This window comes from Panicum hallii, chromosome 8 (genome assembly GCF_002211085.1).
Source record: "Panicum hallii strain FIL2 chromosome 8, PHallii_v3.1, whole genome shotgun sequence".
NCBI lineage: Eukaryota > Viridiplantae > Streptophyta > Magnoliopsida > Poales > Poaceae > Panicum > Panicum hallii.
This window is the reverse complement of record NC_038049.1, coordinates 14093332-14116249: the sequence shown is the minus strand read 5'-3', so window position 1 is coordinate 14116249 and position 22918 is coordinate 14093332. Positions and strand designations below refer to the sequence as shown.

At 48.9% G+C, this 22918-nt stretch overlaps 1 protein-coding gene and 1 pseudogene across 1 annotated transcript; one reads left to right on the top strand and one right to left on the bottom strand.

The window, feature by feature from the left end:
* The first annotated feature begins 9449 nt into the window (after positions 1-9449).
* LOC112903619 lies at positions 9450-11928 on the top strand (annotated as a pseudogene).
* Positions 11929-12698: 770 nt separating this feature from the next.
* LOC112902613 (F-box protein SKIP16) lies at positions 12699-22242 on the bottom strand. Its single transcript, XM_025971731.1, has 5 exons — positions 21944-22242; positions 14020-14730; positions 13545-13754; positions 13321-13427; positions 12699-13193 (listed from the first exon to the last, which is right to left on the bottom strand). The coding sequence occupies exons 1-5, from the start codon at positions 22187-22189 to the stop codon at positions 13115-13117; spliced, it is 1353 nt and encodes a 450-aa protein (XP_025827516.1). The 5' UTR covers positions 22190-22242; the 3' UTR covers positions 12699-13114.
* Positions 22243-22918: the final 676 nt, after the last annotated feature.

The window sequence follows — 22918 nt, the reverse complement described above, 5'->3', positions numbered from 1 at the left end:
CCACCAGCTCAGAGGCAGGGAGCGCCCACTCCTCCTCCTGGGCAGCAGGCCGCTGCACTTCCTCGAGTGTGTTTCCATTGCGGCGAGCCGGGGCACTACGCCAACGTCTGTCCCCGGAAGGCGCAGGCAGGACAGCAGGGGCGTGCAGCTCAGCCCAAGGCCCCAGCTCAGGGCAGGGTGAACCACGTGACGGCCGAGTCAGCGGCCGAGGCTCCTAACGTGGTTATTGGTACGTTCATGGTCAACACCCATCCTGCTATAGTGCTTTTTGATACTGGTGCTACGCATTCTTTCATCACCCAGTCTTTTGTTGAGCATCATGGCATTCCTACTAGCACGTTAAAGAGGGGCATGTTAGTATCTTCACCGGGAGGGCAGTTGAGGTCTCATGTCTTCTGTCCCAGAGTCAGTGTGGCCATAAGGGGGGTAGATTTCAGTGCAAATCTGATGGTGCTAGACACCAAGGGTATCGATGTGATCCTCGGGATGGAGACTCTTGCTAAGTGGGGAGTTCAGATAGATTGTGCTCAGAGGACTATTCTTCTATCAGCACCGGATGGTCAGGAGGTCACTGTTGGAGCTACAGAGCCTTCTAGATTTCTTCATCAGATGGAGGCTAGACCCACGGATGGTATTCGCGTGGTGTCTGAATTCCCGGATGTCTTTTCGGATGATTTGCCAGGTATGCCGCCTGATCGCGACATTGAGTTTTCTATTGATCTCTTGCCTGGCACAGCTCCTATTGCTAAGCGGCCCTATCGTATGGCACCTGTCGAGCATGAGGAGGTTAAGAAGACTGTCGACAAGTTGCTAGCTAAGGGTTATATCCATCACAGTTTCTCTCCTTGGGCTTTCCCTGTATTGCTTGTAGAGAAGAAGGATGGTGCGAAGAGGATGTGCGTTGATTATCGGGATCTGAATGCAGTCACTATCAAGAACAAGCATCCATTGCCTCGCATCGAGGATCTTTTTGATCAGCTTCAGGGTGCTTGTGTATTCTCTAAGATTGATTTGCGTTCTGGGTATCATCAGTTGAAGATTCATCCTGAGGATATCCAGAAGACGGCATTCACCTGCAAGTATGGGCTATACGAGTATACGGTCATGTCCTTTGGCTTGACCAATGCTCCGGCTTTCTTCATGCATCTGATGAACAAGGTTTTCATGGATTATCTGGACACCTTTGTGGTGATATTCATTGATGATATCCTGATATATTCCAAGTCAGAAGCAGAGCATGAAAAGCATCTGAGGCTTGTGTTGCAGAGACTTAGAGAGCACAAGCTGTATGCCAAGCTCAGCAAGTGCGAGTTCTGGATTGATGAGGTTCCATTCCTCGGTCATGTTATCTCCAATGGAGGTATTGCTGTGGACCCTGGGAAGGTGAAGGATGTGCTTGACTGGGTTGTACCGCAGACGGTGAAGGAAGTCCGCTCTTTTCTGGGCTTAGCTGGATATTATCGGAGGTTCATTGAGAACTTCTCCAAGATTGCGAAGCCTTTGACTTCCTTGCTAGAGAAGGGTGTGGATTTCTCTTGGACTGATGAGCGTCAGAGTGCCTTCGAGGAGCTGAAGAAAAGGTTGACTACGGCGCCAGTCCTTACTCTGCCAGACCAGAGCAAGAGGTTCACAGTGTATTGTGATGCTTCGAGGGATGGTCTTGGTTGCGTTCTGATGCAGGATGGCAGAGTGATAGCTTATGCCTCGCGGCAGTTGCGCCGGCACGAGCTAAATTATCCCACTCATGATCTGGAGTTAGCCGCAGTTGTGCATGCTCTGAAGATATGGAGGCATTACTTGTTTGGGCAGAGGTGTGATATTTACACCGATCACAAGAGCCTCAAGTATATTTTCACTCAGAGTGAGCTGAATATGCGGCAGAGAAGATGGCTAGAGTTGGTCAAGGATTATGACCTGGAGATTCACTATCATCCGGGCAAGGCTAATGTTGTAGCAGACGCTCTGAGCAGGAAGAGCTATGTTAACATGGCCGTGGCTTTTCAGATGCCTCAGGAGTTATGCGAGGAGTTTGAGCAGTTGAGTCTGGGTTTCTTGCATCACACCTCGGGTACATCATTCGAGGCAGAACCCACTCTAGAGGTCGAGATCCGGCAGCATCAGAAGGAAGATCAGAAGCTGCAGGAGATCCGTGAACTGCTCAAGATTGGCAAGGCACCCCATTTCAGAGAGGATGATCAGGGTACCTTGTGGTACAAGGGTCGGATATGTGTGCCGGATGTAGCATATCTCAGGAAGTTGATTCTGAGTGAGGCTCATGATACCGCGTATTCTATCCATCCAGGCAGCACAAAGATGTATTACGACTTGAAGGAACGATTCTGGTGGTATGGAATGAAACGTTCCGTTGCAGAGTACGTGGCTATCTGTGACACTTGTCAGTGTGTCAAGGCAGAGCATCAGAGGCCAGCAGGGTTATTGCAGCCGTTGAAGATTCCAGAGTGGAAATGGGAGGAAATCACTATGGACTTCATCGTTGGCTTGCCTCGTACTCAGAAAGGGTACAACTCTATATGGGTAGTAGTGGATCGGTTGACGAAGGTTGCTCACTTCATCCCGGTGAACACTACTTACTCCGGTGCTAGACTCGCAGAGTTGTACATTTCCCGGATTGTCTGTCTGCACGGTGTTTCAAAGAAGATTATATCTGATCGAGGATCTCAGTTCACTTCACGGTTCTGGGAGCAGTTGCATGATTCGTTGGATACGATGCTGCGTTTCAGTACTGCTTATCATCCTCAGACAGATGGGCAGACAGAGAGAACCAACCAAGTGTTGGAGGATATGCTTCGAGCCTGTGCTATTCAGTATGGTACCAGCTGGGATAAATGCCTGCCGTATGCAGAGTTTTCGTATAACAACAGTTATCAGGCCAGTCTGAAGAAATCCCCTTTCGAGGCCCTGTATGGTCGGAAGTGCAGGACTCCGCTGTATTGGGATCAGATTTGCGAGAGGCAGGTATTTGGTCCAGATATTGTTGAGGAGGCCGAACAGCTGGTGCAGCAGGTGCGCGGGAACCTGAGGGTCGCACAGACTCGTCAGAAGAGCTACGCGGATGTGCGTTGTCGAGATCTGACCTTTGCAGTGGGTGATCATGTGTACCTGAAGGTCTCGCCGATGAGAGGAATCCACAGGTTTAATGTGAGAGGGAAGCTAGCCCCTCGATACATTGGTCCGTTCAAGGTGTTGGAACGGAAAGGTGAAGTGGCATATCGCTTGGAGTTGCCTCCCCACCTCTCAGGGGGTGCACGATGTGTTTCACGTGTCTCAGCTAAAGTGCTTGAGGGTGCCAGAGGAGCAAGCACCGATAGAAGGGTTAGATGTGCAGGAGGATCTGACCTACATCGAGCATCCAGTGAAGATTCTGGAGACATCTGAGAGAGTTACCAGAAACAAGAAGATCAAGATGTGCCGTGTTCAGTGGAGTCATCATACGGAGGATGAGGCTACTTGGGAGCGAGAAGAGGAGCTGAGGAAGACATATCCCGATCTCTTTGCTAGCTAGCCTATTCGAATCTCGGGACGAGATTCCTGTAAGGGGGGTAGGTTTGTAACACCCTAATGTATTTTTCCCAAATTTTGAGGAATTTATTTGGGCTTAAATAAAATTTCCAGGGTTTTCCCTAATTTGTCTCGCATTTAAAGTAATTTTATAACGCAAGTAATTAAAATTTATGATAGGATCAACTTGTTTGTGCATTCATGCTGGAGCATTGGTTTTATTTGGATGGAGTGTATAGAGTTTGAATTCAAATTTATTTGAATTCAACTAGATTTATTTGAATGGTTAGAGTATAGAAAAAGAAAAGGAAAGGAGAAGGAATAAAAGAAGGCAGCCCAAACCTTCTCCTTGGCCCGGCCCAGCTTTCCCTCCCCCTCTCCCCTCTTCCTTCCGCATGGGCCACACCCCGGCCCACTTTCCCCCTCAGCCCGGCCACCCCACTCGCTCTCTCCTCTTCCTTTCTCCCTCTGCCAGGCCGGCCCCGCGCGTCAGCACCCCTTCTCTCTTCCCCTTTCTCCTCCGGCGCAACGGCCCCCGAAACTGCCGGCGAGCTCCCTCGCTTCGGGCCCGCACGCCAATGAGGGCCGCTGCCCTACAAGAAGGGAACCTCCGCGCCCTAGAACCCTAAACCTAGCAGCAGCAGCACCTCTGGAGACCCGCAGCGCCGCCGCCTCCTTCTTCCCTCCGCCGCACAGACGCCTCGGCCTCACCGTCGAACGGCCGTTCCGCTGCGCCCCGGACCACCACATCACCCGCAGTAGCTCCGCCTCGCCGCCAGGAAGCTTCCCGAAGCTTCTTCCCTCGACCCCGAGCCCTGCCCATGCCGGAATTGAACCCGAAGCCGCCGCCGGTGAGACGCTCCGCCCTCACGATTCCTTGCCGCCGGTGATCCCCGGACCTCCCTGACCCCCGTAACACCTTCACAGGAGCCCCACGCGTTGACCCGTGGAGCCTAGGAGTCCGGAGAGCCCCTGCAGCAGCTTCCTCCACGAGCGCCGCCCGTCCCCGCCGCTCGGCCCCCGTCGCCGGCCATCCTGCGCCGCTTGTCCGGTCCGTTCAAGCCCTCGGTGAGCACCACATCATTCCCCTGGTCGTATTGCGCTAGATCCCGTAGCATTTAGGCCTTAGCAGAGACCAGAACGCCGCACGCCGGCGATGCGCCGCCGTGCAGGCCCACCCCGCCATCGTACCCGCAGCTAGAGCGCCCCCTGAGCCCCGCTTTAGCCCCAGGTGGATCACGCATGTCGCGCTGATCATGCCCGACTCGAGCTCGAGTTGTTTTGGCCCCCGGAGCGGCGGGAACGCCGAGCTCCGGCGAGTCCCGAGCCGCGCCGCCGCGGGTTTTGGCCGCCGGCGTCGCAGCGCCGCCCCCTCCTTCCCCTTTTCCCTGAGCCGCCTGATCCAGATCCGAGCGTCGAGAATAGAAGGTACCGGTTCGGCCTTGACGTTTTGCTAAAGAGTCCCTGCCCTTTCGGGAAATCAACCCGCGGTCCACCCGTAGTTCAAAAATAATTACGGTTAGGTCCTGTTTTATGCTTTTAGACCCCTGAGCTTTCCAGGTTTCATACCCGCAGTCCATGCCGCGTGTTTCCACGTGCTAGCCCCTGTGTCTACCCTTTATTTACGTTTAGACCCTCGGTTTTTGCCCAGAACCTCCTGGAAGTTCTGTTTTTCTCGCAAATAGGTCCCTGGATCTTGTTTCAAGCGTAGTTTTCGCGTCCTAGCTCCGTTTTAGGTGTTCTTTATATCCACGCGATCGTTGTAATGCGTAGAATAGTTCTAGGCCAATTTCATGTGTTGTTCTATTATATTGGTGTACTATTTTCTTATAATTTGCTATTGTTTGTGCATGTGTGTATGTGGGGACTATGTTTGACGATCGTGAGTAGACGCGGAGCCTTTGGACCAGTACCAGGAGCCGCCATCTTCCGAGCAGTTCGAGCAGCAGCTGGGAGAGTACGAGGAAGGCAAGTATAACATGAACCTCCTATCACTTTTAAATACAATTTCATACTGCATTTTAATACTGTATGCCTATAAGGACTTTCCTAGCCACTTTATATCCTATATATATCCTTTGGGTTGCATTTTGGTTAGTTGTGCTAGGTTGCTGCGCTATAACATATCTTGGTCCTTTTTAATTAATTTGACTAATGATCTTATGCAACCTAATTCTGGAGCCGACCCTCTGTGCTGTGTGCTTGAGTGGTTTGTGCGTCCTTAAAAGATGTTTTTGATAGAAACATGGTTTAGGGGGCCAGCACGGTGCTTAGTGCTTGGTTGGCAACTCTCCATAAGGACCGGTTCATAGAGCGACAACCTGGGACAATCGCGCAACCACAAGACTGGAATGGGACGGTCTTGACTTATTAATTAGGTCGTGTTGGTTTGAGAGTAACTTACCTGCGTGGGCAAGAGGGGTGGTAAGCTTCAATGGTCCCTGCTCCTCCGGCTTGGTCTGTGCTGTGTGTCTTGTACCCCCGGAGGTGGGCCCCATCGTTGCTGATCCAGAATCCTTAGCGGTTACACCATACCAACGTGATCCTTTGTAACGGTCTCGTAGTGTGCTTGCTAGCCATCTCACCTAAGGAAGTGTGATGAACAACTAGCGTAGCTCACGACTTGTGGGTAAAGTTGTGCAACCTCTCGAGAGTGTAAAACTGATATATCAGCTTTGCTCACAGTTATGAGCGCCCAGATCCTCCTTTTGATTAGTGGGGTTATCAACCTTTGGTTAGGGAGATTCCCCGGGTGGGTTTGGTTTGGATGGTTCCCATTAGTTCTTAATTAATATTGATTAATTCTTATGCAATTTGGGTTTATGGTAATTCATCCACTTGTAGTAATTAGCTTTAATAAAACTTTGCCAAGATTAAAAGCTAATGCAGTTGAGTCAGCCAACCCTAGAGCCTCATAGTTTGTGTTATACTTGTTGAGTACGAGTTTGTACTCACACTTGCCTCTCTACTCTTCTGTTCTATTTCGGATATCTTCGACTGCTGCTCAGTGCCCGGCAACGTGGAGGATTACGTCAGCGGCTTCGACGACTTCTAAGTGTTTGTCTCCCAGACGACGTCCCTGTGGCGCCCAACTCTTCATGTATTCCTTTTATGCTTCCGCAACTCTTGAACCGATTCTTGATTCGGTTGTAATAAAATAATTCATTTACGATTCATTTACGATTTATATTAATGTTACTCGTGATATGTGTTGTGATATCTTGATAATTCTGTTGTATATATGCGTGACTTGATCCTGGCGCATATATGATTGCTCGATTTATGTTCTTTATAAATCGGGTGTGACACCATGACCCTTGCTCCGGCTTTTGCGTGACATCTTAGCTATAAAATGATGAAGAGAGTGAGTTGCCAGTTATTCCGTATGTGATACCTTGTGTTCTGAAGATTTTTCTTTTTGCCTATCTCTATCACCTATAATGATCTCTATTTTATGAAATGCAATGCCTAATTCACAGTTGCTCCGAAATATTCAAATGGGTACCATCTGGTAAGTTCTAAATAGATAGAACAATCCTATAGATTGTTGTTGTCAAGTTGATAACCGTAATTACTGCTCCAAATAATAATAATAATAAAATAATAATAATATATTGAGTCTCACTGGATATGGGAAGCTCTAAGTGTTGCGGGAGAAAAAAAACGCTACAGCTACCGAAGGGGAAGAGTTTCTGATATTTATGGAGCTAAGCGACCCGAGTAAAGCGCCGTGGGAATGAAAAAATTCCTGAGATTAATGGTGCCGCATGACACAGATGAAGCTCGAGACAAGAGTAGCAGCGCGTGTTCTGGGAGGACCAGGAAACTATTGCTTGCGCTAGCTCGTGTTCCGGCCACCCGATTAAACAAGGCAGCGATCCAACGAATAATATTTATTGTAGACGTGGCCGTACGCGCGCTCGATTTTGGCCTGATAGCAGGGTCAGGTTTCGTCCTTTAAAGATCCTCTATCAAGAGCTAGAATGAAGAGACGGTTGCTCGTTTCCAAACAGGGGCGGACCTAGGGGGTGCAGGGACTAGAGACCCTACAAGCCATGTGTCAATGGAGATTAAGCGGAGGAGGAAGACCCCACCACCGAGCTCGCCAAGGCCATCCATGCCGCGCCCCTCCCTCGCCGGCGCAATGGCACGAGGCCCAGCTGGATGCCCACGCCATGCCGGTTCCCCTGCCCGCGGATAGACCCCTTCGCCGCGTCCGCGTTCCTCACCTCGCCGCCCCTAGGTCCTCCATGGCCGCGAAACTGAGCTCCTGCTATACTGCACATGGACAAGACGAGCAAGGCCCTGCCTCGCGTGGCTCGATGGAGACGAGTGCATGCCGTGGATGCGGGCGGCGCGGGCTAACCAGTACAGTGAGCGCAGCGGTGTGCGGCACTACTCGCCGCAACAGTGGGAAGCAGCAATGCGACGGACAGTTCTCATGTTCATTTTTTCTTTTGCATCGGCGAGCCTGCAACTTGCTGACGCTGCAAACTCCCGTATGCTTCGCTAGCGCTTGCACTCTATCCAAGCCATGGATGGCCTCAATAATCTTTACCATTTCTAAAGCAAGCAAATCAAGCAAATCATTTTTTATCCGTCAATCAGAATTCTAATCGAAATCCAGACAAATCAATCAGAACTCCAATCAGAACCTTATCCGTAGCAATATACGGGCACTATGTGCGTTCGAATACGTGTTTGTGCGCTGATTGTGCTTCGATTTGGACCGTAGGACTTCGATTTGAACTCTAGAAACAACGATTGTTCCCTTCAATTTGTGTTGCCGGCAGATTTGCCCCTAACCTTGCAGAGGCCGCCGTCTTGAGGTCACCGTGGCCCCGCCCCTTGAGCTCGCGCATCTGCCGCCCGAAACGCGGCGCTGAGCCCTGCATCGGCCCCCTTGCACGCTCGTCGCGCGGCCTTGCAGTCTGGGCGGAGTCTCGCCGCCTGCCGCTCGCCGGCGCAGCCTGTGGAGAGAGAGCGTGAGAGAAAAAAGGGGGAGAAGGGAATTGGTAGAATCGATTATGGGCCTAGAGGAAGACTTGATGCGGTTGTGTGCTATGATTTCTAATGGAAGTGTCTTGGTGACTGTGAGCAGTTTCTGGGTTGGGAGTGGCCTTACCGTGTGTTTGGTTGGCGGAACGAGGGTGAACGGAGTGGAGCGGTTCCATTTTTGCACGTGTTTGGTTGAAGAACCGTGGAGCGGAACCGCTTCCGCAGGGGAATATTCCCCATAGATCCGGAACGAGCCCGCTCGGTAAAAACGAGCGGACGCGAGCGCTCGCCTTCCACGCGCGCTCGAGCCCCGCTGCCCATCACCGCCCGCTCCTCTCCCCTCTGCAGGTGAGCGACTCTCCCTCCCCTCCGCCGCGCGGCGTCGCCCCCCGTGCCGGCGCGCCCCCCCCGGGCGGATCTGCCGCCGGCCTGGAGCCCCCCCCCCCCCCCCGGCGGCTGGAGCTCCCCCGCGCCCGCACCGTGTGCCCCCCGGGCGGATCTGCGCCGGCCTGGAGCCGCCCCCCACCCCCCCCCCCCCCGCGCCCTGGAGCCCCGGCCATAGATGTTTCTTCCTGTCATAGATGTTTTTTTTCTTCTTATGAAGAAGCTAGAGTAGCTTTTCTTATTGGCATAAATTTTAGATCATGTCCCTAGGTTTATGCAATACTCTAGGATTTGCTACATAGAATGATGGAAAGATAATTGCTGATAGCTTGCTGTATTATTTTCTGATTCAAAGCTTGCATTATGTGTGCACAGTCTTGCTGTCTTGTTGATCTTGATATGTCACTCTTTGATTTTGGCAGCTCAGTGATCTTTGTCTCTGATTTTGGCATCTTGTAGGAGAAATTTGGTTGGAGGAACGAAGGCAGCGTGCACGCCTCGGAAGGTAGAAGATTACGTCTACTGAATATATGCTTTGTGTGATTACTTGTTACGCCTTAAAAATTTATTGATTTTATCTTGTTTCTGTATAATTTAGATGGATAAGAAGCAGCAACTTTTTATTTACACAGCTGCAGCGTATACGTTACTTTCAATGATGGCCATGATTATTCAATCTAGAAAAAGAAAACGCCGTGAATCTGTAGAACCAATTACCTATCCTCCAATTGAGGAGAGGGATAGAATGAGAATTGAGTATCTGAATAATAAGATATGGAAGAATGATGTAACTTGTGTCAATATGCTTAGACTTAATAGAGCATCTTTTTTCTGATTTTGTAAGCTTTTTAGGGACCGGGGCCTTTTGCAAGACACCATACATTTGTGTGTTGAGCAGCAGGTTGCAATGTTTTTAAACACAGTAGGTCACAATATTCGAAATAGGTTAGTTGGCACCAATTTTGATAGGTCCGGTGAAACTGTTAGTCGGTATTTCAACAAAGTAATGCACGCTATTGGAGAGCTACGAAATGACTTCATTACACCACCATCGATATCAACTCCAGCTAAAATTGCAGGAAACCCAAGATGGGATCCTTACTTTAAGGTGTGAGGCCTATCTCCCCTTCATTTTAAGGGTGGAGTTCAGATTGTAATTTCTGATATTATTTCTATTCTAATTGTATAATAGGATTGTATTGGAGCAATAGATGGCACACACGTGCGGGCCTCTGTTCCTAAACACAAGGAGGCTTCCTTTCGTGGTAGAAAGAGTTATCCTACTCAAAATGTCATGGCAGCTGTAGATTTTAATCTTCGATTCACATTTGTGTTGGCCGGTTGGGAGGGGACAGCCCATGACGCTCTAGTCTTACGGGATGCTTTAGAGAGGGAAAATGGTCTTCGTGTTCCACAAGGTAAAATAAAACATGTGTAGCTCATTATTTTAGTTATGAAATTTAATACCTAGCATAGCTTACATACATATCCCTTGTATGCTAGGCAAGTTCTACCTAGTTGATGCCGGATATGGAGCCAAACCTGGATTTCTGCCCCCTTTTCGTGGTGTTCGGTACCACTTGAACGAGTGGGGCAACAATCCTGTGCAAAATGAGAAGGAATTATTCAATCATAGGCACTCATCGTTGAGAGTCACTGTTGAGCGGGCATTTGGTTCGTTGAAGAGGAGATTTAAAATTCTTGATGATGCCACACTATTCTTTCCCTTCTATACACAAGTAGAAATTGTGGTTGCTTGTTGTATTATTCACAACTGGGTTATACAAGATGGAGGTGATGACTTTATCATTGATGCGAGTGAGGAATTGGCTACCATTAATCATCATACATCTTCTCATGGACAAGCAGCAGAGCATGCCTTTATGGTTAACTTCAGGCAGAAACTTGCCAATGCCATGTGGGCAGACTATCATGCAAATAATATATGATAGTTATGTATTTCTTTTAATGTGCCTTCACTTGTATGGATATGTATCTTTTATTCGTATGAACATGTATCTTTTATTCATATGCACATGTACACTTGTAAGACATCGAAATATGGACATGTACTTTGGCAAACTTGATGCAATATGGACATGTGCTTTGGCAAACTATCTTCCTGAATTAATGTATTTGATGTCATGATTTATAATGTAGGGGATGGACACGGAGGCAAGCGGTGCAAAAGCTGCTAGTGGACTGTGTCAATGGACTCCAACTCAGTCCACATTTGTGCTCACCTTTCTTACTAATATTGTAGCTGATGGCACTAAGACCTCTACCGGCTTCAAGAAAGTTCATCTCAATGCTTGTGCTAAGGCTCTCAACGATCATTTTAAACTCACAAGAACAGGTGATCAAGTTAGTAATCACTTGAAGATATGGAAAAAGAAGTACGCTAGGATCAACTATCTTAAGAATTTGAGTGCTGCTCTTTGGGATGAAGATGAATTCATTGTCTCTCTAGATCATGACCACTACAAAGGACATATGGCGGTACGAATTTCACTTGTCTTTTCTATTTGATATCACTATATGCTGGATATTGTACTTAATTTGTGTTGCATTCGCTGTTAGGATCCAAAAAATAAAGCTGATGATGAATATTTGAACAAGCCTCTTCCATACTATGATTTTCTAGCTACAATCTTTGGCAATAGCGTCGCTACCGGTCAGTATGCAAAGAGCTCCAATGACCCAATTGGGACCGATAGAAGTGAAGGTGTGAGCCATGGGGGTGATGCCACTGTAGAAAATGATGGGCTGAACCATGGTATTGATAAAAGTGTCATCAATGATGATATATCTTCATCAGCTAGACCAGCTAAGAGAGCCGAGACTATTGATGATACCGGGAGAAAGACCGATGGCTTGGTTGAAGCATTTCAGCGTGGCACCCAAACGCTAGCAAAGGCAATAGCGCAAGCAAGCAGTGCTTTACCACATGGTTTGTTCGAAGCCGTGGACAGTCTCCCAGGTTTTGAGCTTCACCACAAGACTCGATACTATCAGTACTTTGGTTAGGCATCCCAATGATGCCCATTCTTTTGTGAATCTACCGTCCAATTGGAAGCTATCGTGGTTTTCGAGTTTCATGACTAAGAACTTCTAACTTATGGGTCATGGTTTGTGTCATGGCGGCTGCTGCCCTTATGTTTGTTAGTTTAGTTATTTCGGTTGATTTGAACTCATGTATGCGTTATTTCGCTTGATTTGAACTCATGTATGTGTTATTTCGGTTTATTTGAACTCATGTATGTGTTATTTCGGTTGATTTGAACTCATGTATGTGTTAGTTCGATTGATTTGAACTCATGTATGTCATGATTTATTATGTTATGTTGAAACTCAGTTAATTATATTGCATATTATGTCACGTTGAAACTCAGTTAATTATATTGCATATTATGTCATGTTGAAACTCAGTTTATATTCCATATTGTGTTATGGTGGTAACCTCACCCCAATAAAGGAAGAGGTAACCTCACTCACCTGACTCTCCAACCACACACAGAATGAAACGGTTCTAGTCTAGCGCACTCTCCAACCAAATAAAAAATGCAACGGCTCCGTTCTCCTTACCAAACGTAAAATGGAACGGCTCCATCCTCAGTAATTGAAATGGAACCGTTCCATTCAACTTGGCTCCCCAACCAAACGGACCCTTAGGTCTCCAGAGCCGCGTGATCCAGCCCACTAGCTCAGCACAAGCTCATAATAATAGTTGCCAGGATAGGGACTGAGGACCAGCTGCTACATCGAGTAAAGAGAACTTTAAAAAAAAATACATCGAGTAAAGAGCACAAGGTTCCATATTTTACATTATTCCAACAAGATCATCCCAAGTAGAGAAACTTTGCGCAGATTATGGGCCCAGAGGAAGACTTGATGCGGTTGTGTGCTATGATTTCTAATGGAAGTGTCTTGGTGACTGTTCTGGGTTGGGACTGCTCTTAGATCTCCAGAGCCGCGTGATCCAGACCACTAGCTCAGCACAAGCTCATAGTAATAGTTGCCAGGATAGGGACTGAGGACCAGCTGCTACATCGAGTAAAGAGAACTTTCAAAAAAAAATACATCGAGTAAAGAGCACAAGGTTCCATATTTTACATTATTCCAACAAGATCATCCCAAGTAGAGAAACTTTGCTCCACCAAGCTAAGAACCTGCGAGAACCATCTACCACATACATTATTTCTCGCGACGGTCTTTAGAAGATGTACTCAGGCACCTCCAGTGGGAACGGAGCCACCATGACCTCGAACGGCTTCCCTTCAGGCCGGCTCAACCTTGCAAAAGAAAACAGATGGACAAATGATAAACAATGTGAGGCCTAAGAATCATTATAGATCTCCAACCGGTCAAAAATGGAGATCATAAAACCAAACATAACATTACTGCAGAATCAGAACATACTTGCCAGGCACAAACGAAAAGGAGCCCTCCACAGATCCAGGCCCTTTGGGCAGTGACGTGCAGCTCTCGTAGACAAACTCATCCTGACCAGGTGACAGCACAGGATACTGCAGAAAACTCGCCCATTAGATGGATAAGCTATTTTTTTTAATTTTTCGAATGTACCAGCACATTCAAGTATTCAACAATAAATAATGTAGATTTTTTTCCTGATCTCTGCATACCTGTCCAATAACACCTTCTCCCCTCACATCAGAATCGACCCTGTCCCTTGATCGAATGATCCAGTGCCGTGAATTAAGCTGGCAGGAAGAATAGTACACGCCACCTAGCATGCAAGCCTCTGGAACTGACAGGCGAATTGAGTAAGTGTACATACAACTTCGCGGAGGGTCCCCAGGATGTTCTGGCACAAAGACAGCAGATCCGCGTACCTGTCGATATCAGACATATGTCAGACCAAAGCTGAAAAGAGATAAACCATGAGAATGGTATACATGATACAATACTGCTGCAGTTACAAAATTAGCACATATCAAGAAAAAATAAGTAGTCCACACACCACACTTGCAAAAGATAATTTTGGTAGATGAACCATATGTGTTGCTACTGAAGTATAAGCATGAAGTAGAGGAAGTTATGACACCTTCAAGTTCAATTAAATGATTATGTAACTGTGCAGGGAGTCAAGAATACAACCTTAACACCATTTGTCACGGCTGAAGTACAGGATGGAGGAGCTTCTGGATATAAGCTGATATACCTTGACTTCATCAGCAAACGGGTTTTGATCATGCCATTCTGTAAACGTCTGAGATGCTCTTCTAACCACAGAAGTAATCCATCTTGGGGCAGCTCATTATCAGTTGGCTTTATCAACGCTTTAGGCACACAAGGCAGCATTTCTCCTAATAGTAAGTTGTTTGTGCCAACATAAAGTTCACCATTTGAGCAATTCAGGAGAAATGTTTTTGGATGAAACCATGAAGTCGCCACTATAATGAGTTTGTGCCCACTGAAGACATCCGGGAACTCACGATAAAACTCTGTTGTCTCTTCAACTATTTGCTCAAGTGGTGACAAATGCACATTTACCCAATGATCATAAAACGCATAGCCCCCAATTATTCCATGAGTGGAAATGCGTTTATTTGCTTCATGGTTTTCACCAAAAGGCAGCTGAGCATTGCAAAAGCGATACAACAGCTTTGTGGGCATAGGAAGCTTGAAACCAAGGTCATCCTCTGCTGATTTTAGTTGAGCTTCGGTAACACCTTTGCACAATGTTTTGGCTGCCTCAGGGAAGTTTTCAGACAACCATGTTTTCATTGAACTCCAGAATTCTTTCACTCTCTTTACCAGAGGTAAAGGGTACATGCCAAAAGACTCCAACCACACTTTATATGCAACCTACAAAGGAGATTTAAGTTTGATATAATGACACCAACAGATGTTTGGAATTTAAAATTCTAGAGACAGGAAGAAATAACACCACAGAAAAACATTCCCCAAAAAAATTGCAGGTTCCATATGATTTTCCCCTGGCTTGTTCCTTTTGAATTACTACGATGTGGAACAAATATTAGGGGTGTAACAAAACCAAACATTCGCAACAGACTACAAATATAGCATGGAGATTGCAAATCGTTGCCACCTTAATGACAAGTTCTGCATGCTCCTTAAAGAACATGAATGAGAAGTTGTCAAGTGACTATTGCTTGTCCAATATGCTTAACTGTTCATTTGGGTAGCTAAAATGCATCCTGATGCTTAGCCTAAATATCTTGCTTCCGAGAATCTATCATATAAGAAGATTGAGGAACATCACGCAACACTGAGCAATAAGTTCGAGTGCTCACGAGGATGCAATTAAGAAATGTATTCACTCAACACCACATGTAAAGATGCATAAGTCCCCACATGAACAACAGATAGAATGGAATAAGATCGACTTGTCATGAAATTTGTGGTAATGGTCAGCCAGTCAAATACTTAATCTTTACGAAAACCAGCAGGAATAATTAGAAACATAATGAATTAATCCTTATACACCTAGAAATATTACTATTGTTACATAGCCTTTCTGTTGTGGACGCTTTTGTGGGCCGCACCTATGAGCGGCGCAAGAAGAAGTCCACGGCTGTCAACATATGATTACGTTCAGTTGGTTACTTGATTTGTAGGCAAAAGATTTCAGTTTGTTAGGAAATTCGGGATAGAGTTTGAGTCAGTTTTGGTTAGTTAGGATAGCTGCCGACTTGGTTGGCAAGGAATTGTAACCTTCCGGCTCTATTTAAAGAGTCCGGCTCTATCAATGAAAGCAAGCAAGAGTTTAGGGTCAAGACAATCCCAGAGCCTCTATGGAGGGCGGGTATTGCCTAATCTACGCTCGCCAATCCATCTACCATATCATCTGGTATCAGGTTACATCTACGATCCTGAATCAGTTCCATCCACGCCACCCCTTCGCTGCACGCCGCTTTGCCCTGCGCACTGTCGTTGCACGTCCGTCGCTGCCTCTTCCCAGCCAGCCATGGCCAACGACGACGCCATCTCCAAGCTCACAGCCTCCCTGGCAGACAACCTCGCCGAGGTCAGGGCTGTAAAAGGCGACATCGTCACCTTGAGGGCGATGAGAGCCGACTCTTTGTCGCCATCAATCATCTTCAGACGAAGGTGCTGGAGAAGCAACCCGCACACTAGCACGAGTTGGGTCCGTCCTACCCGCCGCCACTTCAACCACCACCAGCGTCTCAGACCCTCGCGCCGGTCACGCACAAGCTCTGCTCTCCAAAATTCGGCGGCAAGGAAGACCTGGCACCCTGGCTGCACAAGTGCAAGAAGTTCTTCCATGCATATCGCACGCCAAAGGCCAACAAGGTGTGGACAGCATCCTTTTACCTGACCGACACCGCGCAGCGCTGGTACTACCGGCTGGAACGCAATCATCCAGCTCCTGTCGTGGCGTTTCAGTCCCTCCATCCGCAGCAACCCCTTAGGCGAGTTGGCGCACCTTCGACGCACCGGCTCTGTTGAGGAATACCAAGATCAGTTTCTCACCCTCCTAGCCCGTTGCGACAACATCACCGAGCGCCAGCAAGTTGATCTTTTTATGGCAGGTCTCAGTAATGCCCTCCGCATCGACGTCGAGATGCAGCATCCAGAGAATTTGGAGGACTCGATGAATTTCACTCGTGCCTACGAGCACCGATCGGCCGCCATCGCCAGTGAAGGCAAAAATGAGTTCCGCGCCCCGCCACGTGTTTCCTCTATTGCCCGGACAGCGACATCATCCGCAGTATCCGGTGGCGTCTCCAGACCCGCGGCTTCATTATCAGCTCCAACCTCGGACTCCAACGCGTCACCCGCACCAGGCACTCACTTCCGCCGACTCACGACAGAAGAGATGGACGAGCGCCGTGCCCAGGGCTTGTGCTTCAACTGCCCCGAGAAATACTCCAGAGAGCACAACCGCGTGTGCAAGAACCGCGGCGTCTACCTCCTGGAGATTCCCATCGACGAACCGCTTGAGGAGGGCGTCGTGGAGGACGCATCTGACGACGAGATCGAGGGCACTGCAAAAATCTCCGTGTGCCCTCACCAGCATCAGACAGGCGTGCATGATGCAGCTCAGCAGCGAGATCGCCGGCAGCAAGCTCGCCACCCTCGTCGACTCCGGGTCCACCCACTGCTTCATGGGCACCGACACCACCTGGCGTCGGGGCCTTAAGCTAGAGCCGCGCCTCGACCTGAAGGTCACCGTCGCCAATGATGATCGCGTCCAGTCCACTAGGGTGCGCCAGAAAGTACCAATGCTGATTGGCCGCGAGGAGTTCACCATCGACATCTTCATGATTCCTGTAGCAGGCTACGAGCTAGTGCTCGGGTGCCAGTGGCTACGCACCCTGGGACCCATTACCTGGGACTTGATCCGCCTGTCCATGGCCTTCTAGCGCGACAATCATCGCGTCCGCTGGACCGGCTTGGGCTCGCCCCCGTCTCCCGGTTTGGCAGCACTCGACATCCAGGTGCTCCTCCAGCAGTTCCTCGACAACTACGCCAACATCTTCGAGCAGCCCACGAGCTTGCCACCGTCTCGGCTGTTCGACCACAAGATCCACCTTCTGAGGACCGCGCCGGTGGCAGTTCAGCCGTAAAGGTACCCACAACTCTTGAAGGACGAGATCCAGCGACAGTGCGCCGACATGCTCTGCCAAGGCATCATCCGGCACACTACATCCACGTTCTCGTCACCCGTGCTACTGGTGCGGAAGGACGGCACGTGGCAGTTCTGCGCCGACTACCGCACCCTCAACATCGCCACGGACGGGACAAATTCCCCATCCCGGTCATCGACGAGCTTCTCGACAAGCTCAACAGCGTCGTGTTCTTTACCAAGCTGGACCTCCGAAGCGGCTATCACCAGGTCCGCATGTACGTCGACGATATCACCAAGACGGCGTTCCACACGCACCACGGCCACTTTGAGTTCTTGGTGATGCCTTTCGGCCTCACCAACGCACAGCCGCCGTTCCAGGTGCTGATGAACGAGGTACTGCAACCCTACCTTTGCCGCTTTGTCCTCTACTTCTTCGACGACATACTCATCTATAGCAAGACGTAGAGCAAACACCTTCAAACACGTGGGGGCGGTCTTCGCCACGCTACGTGAGCACGGCCTGGCACTCAAGCGTTCCAAGTGTTCCTTCGACGAACGGAGCGTGGCACACCTCGGTCACATCGTCATAGGTGACAGCGCTGCCATGGACCAGTCCAAGGTAGCAGCAGTCCAAGCATGGCCGCAGCCCAAGTCCATCAAGGCGCTGCGCGGGTTCCTCAGCCTCACCAAGTACTACCGCAAGTTCATCCACAACTACGGCTTCATCGCAGCACCGCTCACCACCCTGCTCAAGAAGGAGGCGTTTCGGTGGACCTAGGCAGCCATGGATGCTTTTGCCGAGCTGAAGCACGCCCTCACCATGGGGCCGGTGCTCCAGCTCCCCGATTTCCATAAAGAGTTCATGGTTGACTGCGACGCGTCGGGCACAGGATTTGGGGCCGTCCTTCATCAACATAACGGTCCCATCGCCTTCTTTAGCAAGGCCATCGCCGCCCGCCACACCAAGCTTGCTGCCTACGAGCGTGAAATAATAGGTCTTATGCAGGCACTTCGCCATTGGCAACCTTACCTTTGGACGCGTCCCTTCAGCGTTCAGACGGACCACCGCAGCCTCAAGTACGTCCTTGACAACCGGCTCTCCACGATTCCCCAGCACACGTGGGTAAGCAAGCTGTTCGGCTACACGTCAAGATGGCTTTCCGTCCAGGGCACCAGAACGCCACAGCCGACACGCTGTCCCGGCGCAATGAGGAGGAGCTGACCGCGCACGCCATCACAGCCTCTCGGCCGGAGTTTGCTTTCTTCGACGACTTCCACCACGAGTCGGAGCAGCTTCCCAGCATCATCGCCAAGCGCCAGGAGATCCAGGACGGCACGGCAGGCGCAAAATGGACGATCGCGGACGGCATCATCATGCACCGCGGCCGCATCTTCGTTCCGGAAGAGTCCACCCTGTGGCTCGCGCTTCTCATCAGGCGCATGGCTCCGGCCACGAGGGCGTGCAGAAGACCCTTGACCGACTTCGGGCTTCGTTCTACAGCCACCACGCGCCTCGCATGGTGCGTCACTTCGCCAAGAGCTGCACAATTTGTCAGCGCAGCAAGACGGAGCACTTGCACCCGGCGTGCCTCCTCCAACCGCTCAACGTACCGCGCATGGTATGGGCTGACATTGCTATGGACTTCGTCGAGGGCTTCCCTAGGATCAGCGGCAAGTCGGTCGTCCTAACCATCGTCGACCGCTTCTCTAAGTATGCCCACTTCATCGCATTAGGGCATCCCTACACCGCCATCTCCGTTGCGCAGGCCTTCTTCGACAACATCGTCAGGTTGCACGGCCTCCCATGCTCCATTGTGAGCGATCAGGAACCCGTGTTCACTAGCGCATTCTGGACGGAGCTGTTCACCCTCACCGGTGTAAAACTTCGCTTGAGTTCAGCGTTTCACCGCGTGCTCGGCGTCTACCTTCGTTGTCTTGTAGGGGATCAACCCAAGCAGTGGCTCCGGTGGTTGCCTTGGGTAGAATATTGCTACAATTCGTCCTACCAGACAGCGCTGCAGACCATGCCGTTCGAGGTCGTTTACGGCCGTGCGCCGCCCACTTTGGCGTCCTACAGGCTAGGCTTGGCGCGCGTGGTGGCCCTGGACCGACAGCTTCAGGAGCGGGATGTCTTCCTCGCCGACATCCGCAACCATCTTCTTCAGGCTCAAGACTACATGAAAGTTGCGGCTGATCGTTCACGCCGCAAAGTGGAGTTCGCGGTCGGAGATTGGGCCTGGCTTCGTCTTCATCATCGCTCGGCCGCAGGCATCACTGACAGCACCAACAACAATCTTGCTCCCAGTTCTTCGGTCCGTTCCAAGTGATGGAATGTGTTGGGGACGTTGCATACCATCTCCATCTTCCAGCTAAGACGCGCATTCATGATGTCTTCCACGTCGTCTTCCTCAAGAAGCATGTGGGTGCCCTACCGGATGATATAGTGCCGCTGCCCCGTATCGTCCATGGACGTGCAATCCTTAATAAGGCCAGGGTTGTCCGTGCGCATCTCAACCGCGGCGCATGGGAGCTGTCAGTGCAATAGGTTGGCCGGGACGTACCTGAAGCCACCTGGGAACCGCTGGAGCGATTCAAGGACGAGCTGTTTCGAAAGGAGGGCGGAAGTGTTGTGGACGCTTTTGTGGGCCACACCTATGAGCGGCGCAAGAAGAAGTCCACGGCTGTCAACATGTGATTACGTTCAGTTGGTTACTTGATTTGTAGGCAAAAGATTTCAGTTTGTTAGGAAATTCGGGATAGAGTTTTGAGTCAGTTTTGGTTAGTTAGGTTAGCTGCCGACTTGGTTGGCAAGGAACTGTAATCTTCTGGCTCTATTTAAAGAGTCCGGCTCTATCAATGAAAGCAAGCAAGAGATTAGGTTCAAAGCAATCCCAGAGCCTCCACAGAGGGCGGGCATTGCCTAATCAACGCTCGCCAATCCATCTACCATACCTCCCTTTTATATGCTGGCTCACCTTCAGATTTATTTCTGGCCACCCCAACTTTCTTGGAACTAAAAGACTTGGTTGTTGTTGTATAATATACTGGCATTAGGTTCAAAAGATGCAATAGTATCAAGTCATGACACAAGAACAGAAGATGTAAGTACCCCTTACACACAATAGCCCCTGGATTAAGATCCAACATCATGAGATAACCACATAAGAATGTTTAGTCTCATGAATGCTATAGATGAAACCCTAGAGACAACTAAAAGAATGGCACCAAAGTATTGCCACACGCAACTTCGAAAGAGTATACAGTATTGCTACTCCCTCTCTAACAGCCTCAAATATTTTAGGGGCCCTCGAATTCCTTCCATGTATGTTTACACAAGAATCTGCCACTAAAGAATAATAGTTCGATTCCAGTTGATTCTGCTAGCTTTGCATAATTTTGATTGGATTTGATTAATACGGACTCACATGCTTGCAACTATAAAGACCTGGAAAATGTCCCACTCCAATATGAGGTACAAGTACAACTAATAGATTAGGAGTCCTCTTGCAATTATAAGGTTCTGGAAAATGTCCCACTCCAAAGTGAGGCCTAAGTACTACTAATAACATTAGGAGTCCTCCAAGTAGGTTTTAGAAATATGAATGGCAAACTTCTTCATGTCCTAATAGGAAGAGGGGATATGCCATGCCACCCTAAATGTTACTGTACCTGGTAAAACTTTGGTTTAAGGACAATCAAGGCCGGAATTATTCCAACTAGTTAAGGATACAAATTGTAGCACTCGATCCTTCAATCCTAATGGCATCATTGTGAGAAATAAATTTCTTTTTGTTGCAGGAGAGACAACTGCCTAAATACTTAATTGTTCGCATACAGAGAGAGGAATGAATAAACAAGTTTTCGTCTTTTACACAAGGATATTATAAACTTTGCTGCATATAGATTTAGACTATTGTAAAATGTAATCGGGGTAGTTCATCAGAACAGGAGGAAGCTATAGTCCTTTGAAGATAATTGCACTACCTTGAGTTTTGACATTACCCTTTTCGCTACCATTTTCAAAGCTAGTGCAATCCTTGTGCCTCCCAAACCCGATGTATCCTTGTGCGTGAAACATTACAACCCGAAGCTAATTACAGGTCTAAAAATGATAAAGCTGTCCATCCATGGAAGAACTAAAAATCCAGAATGAGAAATTAACAAGCTCTGCAGCATCACCACTCTCATCCACTCCCTCACTTCTAAAATTGAAAATGGATTCCTCGCTCTGTATGAAATGAGCTCTATAATTCCAACAACCCCCTCCTCCCCACCAAAAGAAAAGGGTTGGCAATTCAGGCAGACTACGCTGTGGCAACAGTACAAGGTAATAAAAATATAAAAATCATCCAATGTTCCTTTCACAATCACCGAGCAGAATGATCGCTCGCTCTTTGATTCCTGAAATTCTCACAAAAGGGGGGAAACAAAGAAACGAGTTAACCAGAGCTAAGATAGGCTGACCTGGAACGACGGGAGCGGCCGGCCGTCGGGGTCGATGGGCGCGTCGAGGCCCAGGTCCTCTGCGCAGAAGCGGCGCCAGAGGGAGTCGTCGGTGACGGCGGCGCGGAGGCGCGTGCTGGCGCAGGCGAGCGCCGCGGCGGGGCGCGCGCCGGCCTTGGAAATGACCGTGTCGAGGACGAGCCCCTCCATGCTTTCCAGCCCTGCCGAGGGGGCCGGCGCTGGCTCCGCCGGCGGCGGGGACGCCATCGGCGTGGCGACGCGCTCCGGCGGAGTTGGGGGTGGGTGGTGGGGGGGGGGGGGGGGAGATTTCCGGGAGGGGTTTGTTGTTGCGGTGGCGGAGTGGGGACGAGACAGACGGAGGAGTAGCTGACCATGTACTGGGAGCTGCGGTGGGCCCCACCGGAGTAAACGAACAGAGGGTCGGTGAGACATTTCTGGAAGATAGCGATAGAGGTGATTACGTGAAAAGCGTAGGAAAAGCATTTGGTTTGGCAGGGCCTTATGGCGCACCGATTATCGGAAATTAAGAATCGATAATGAAAATAGTGATTACGTGATTCACGGATTATAATCTTTATATAACATGTGAGCTCTACTGGGGGATTTTTAGTTGGCGAGCGCGCTGGGAGGCTTCCTAACGATCTCCGACAACACGGAACTTTCCTGTTTCTGAAATATTTATTTTGTGCAATTTTCTATCTTTAGAAGTTATAAAGTTATATATATAACTTTTCTACATAATTTTTATATCCTAAAACTTTTAAGAATATTTTTTTCAGTAAAATTGTTGTAGAGAAGTTTTGAACAAAATTTTTAGGTATAACTTATCCTTATAATTTTTCAAATTAACCGAGAGGTTCGCATGACAATAGTGCCAATGAAGTTTACAAGTAAAATTATAATGAAAACTTTTCTGCATAATTTTTCTGATACAACTTCTATAAATAATTTGTACAAGTCATCATAAATTTATAC

Excerpts from the sequence above, each read along its gene's own strand:
- LOC112902613 (XM_025971731.1), bottom strand. The coding sequence starts at position 22,189 with ATGGCGTCCCCGCCGCCGGCGGAGCCAGCGCCGGCCCCCTCGGCAGGG. Across the intron at positions 14,731-21,943 it reads GGCCGCTCCCGTCGTTCCAG|GTTGCATATAAAGTGTGGTT; the intron begins GTCAGCCTATCT and ends TCTCCTTTGTAG. Across the intron at positions 13,428-13,544 it reads GAGAAGGTGTTATTGGACAG|TATCCTGTGCTGTCACCTGG; the intron begins GTATGCAGAGAT and ends AGTTTTCTGCAG.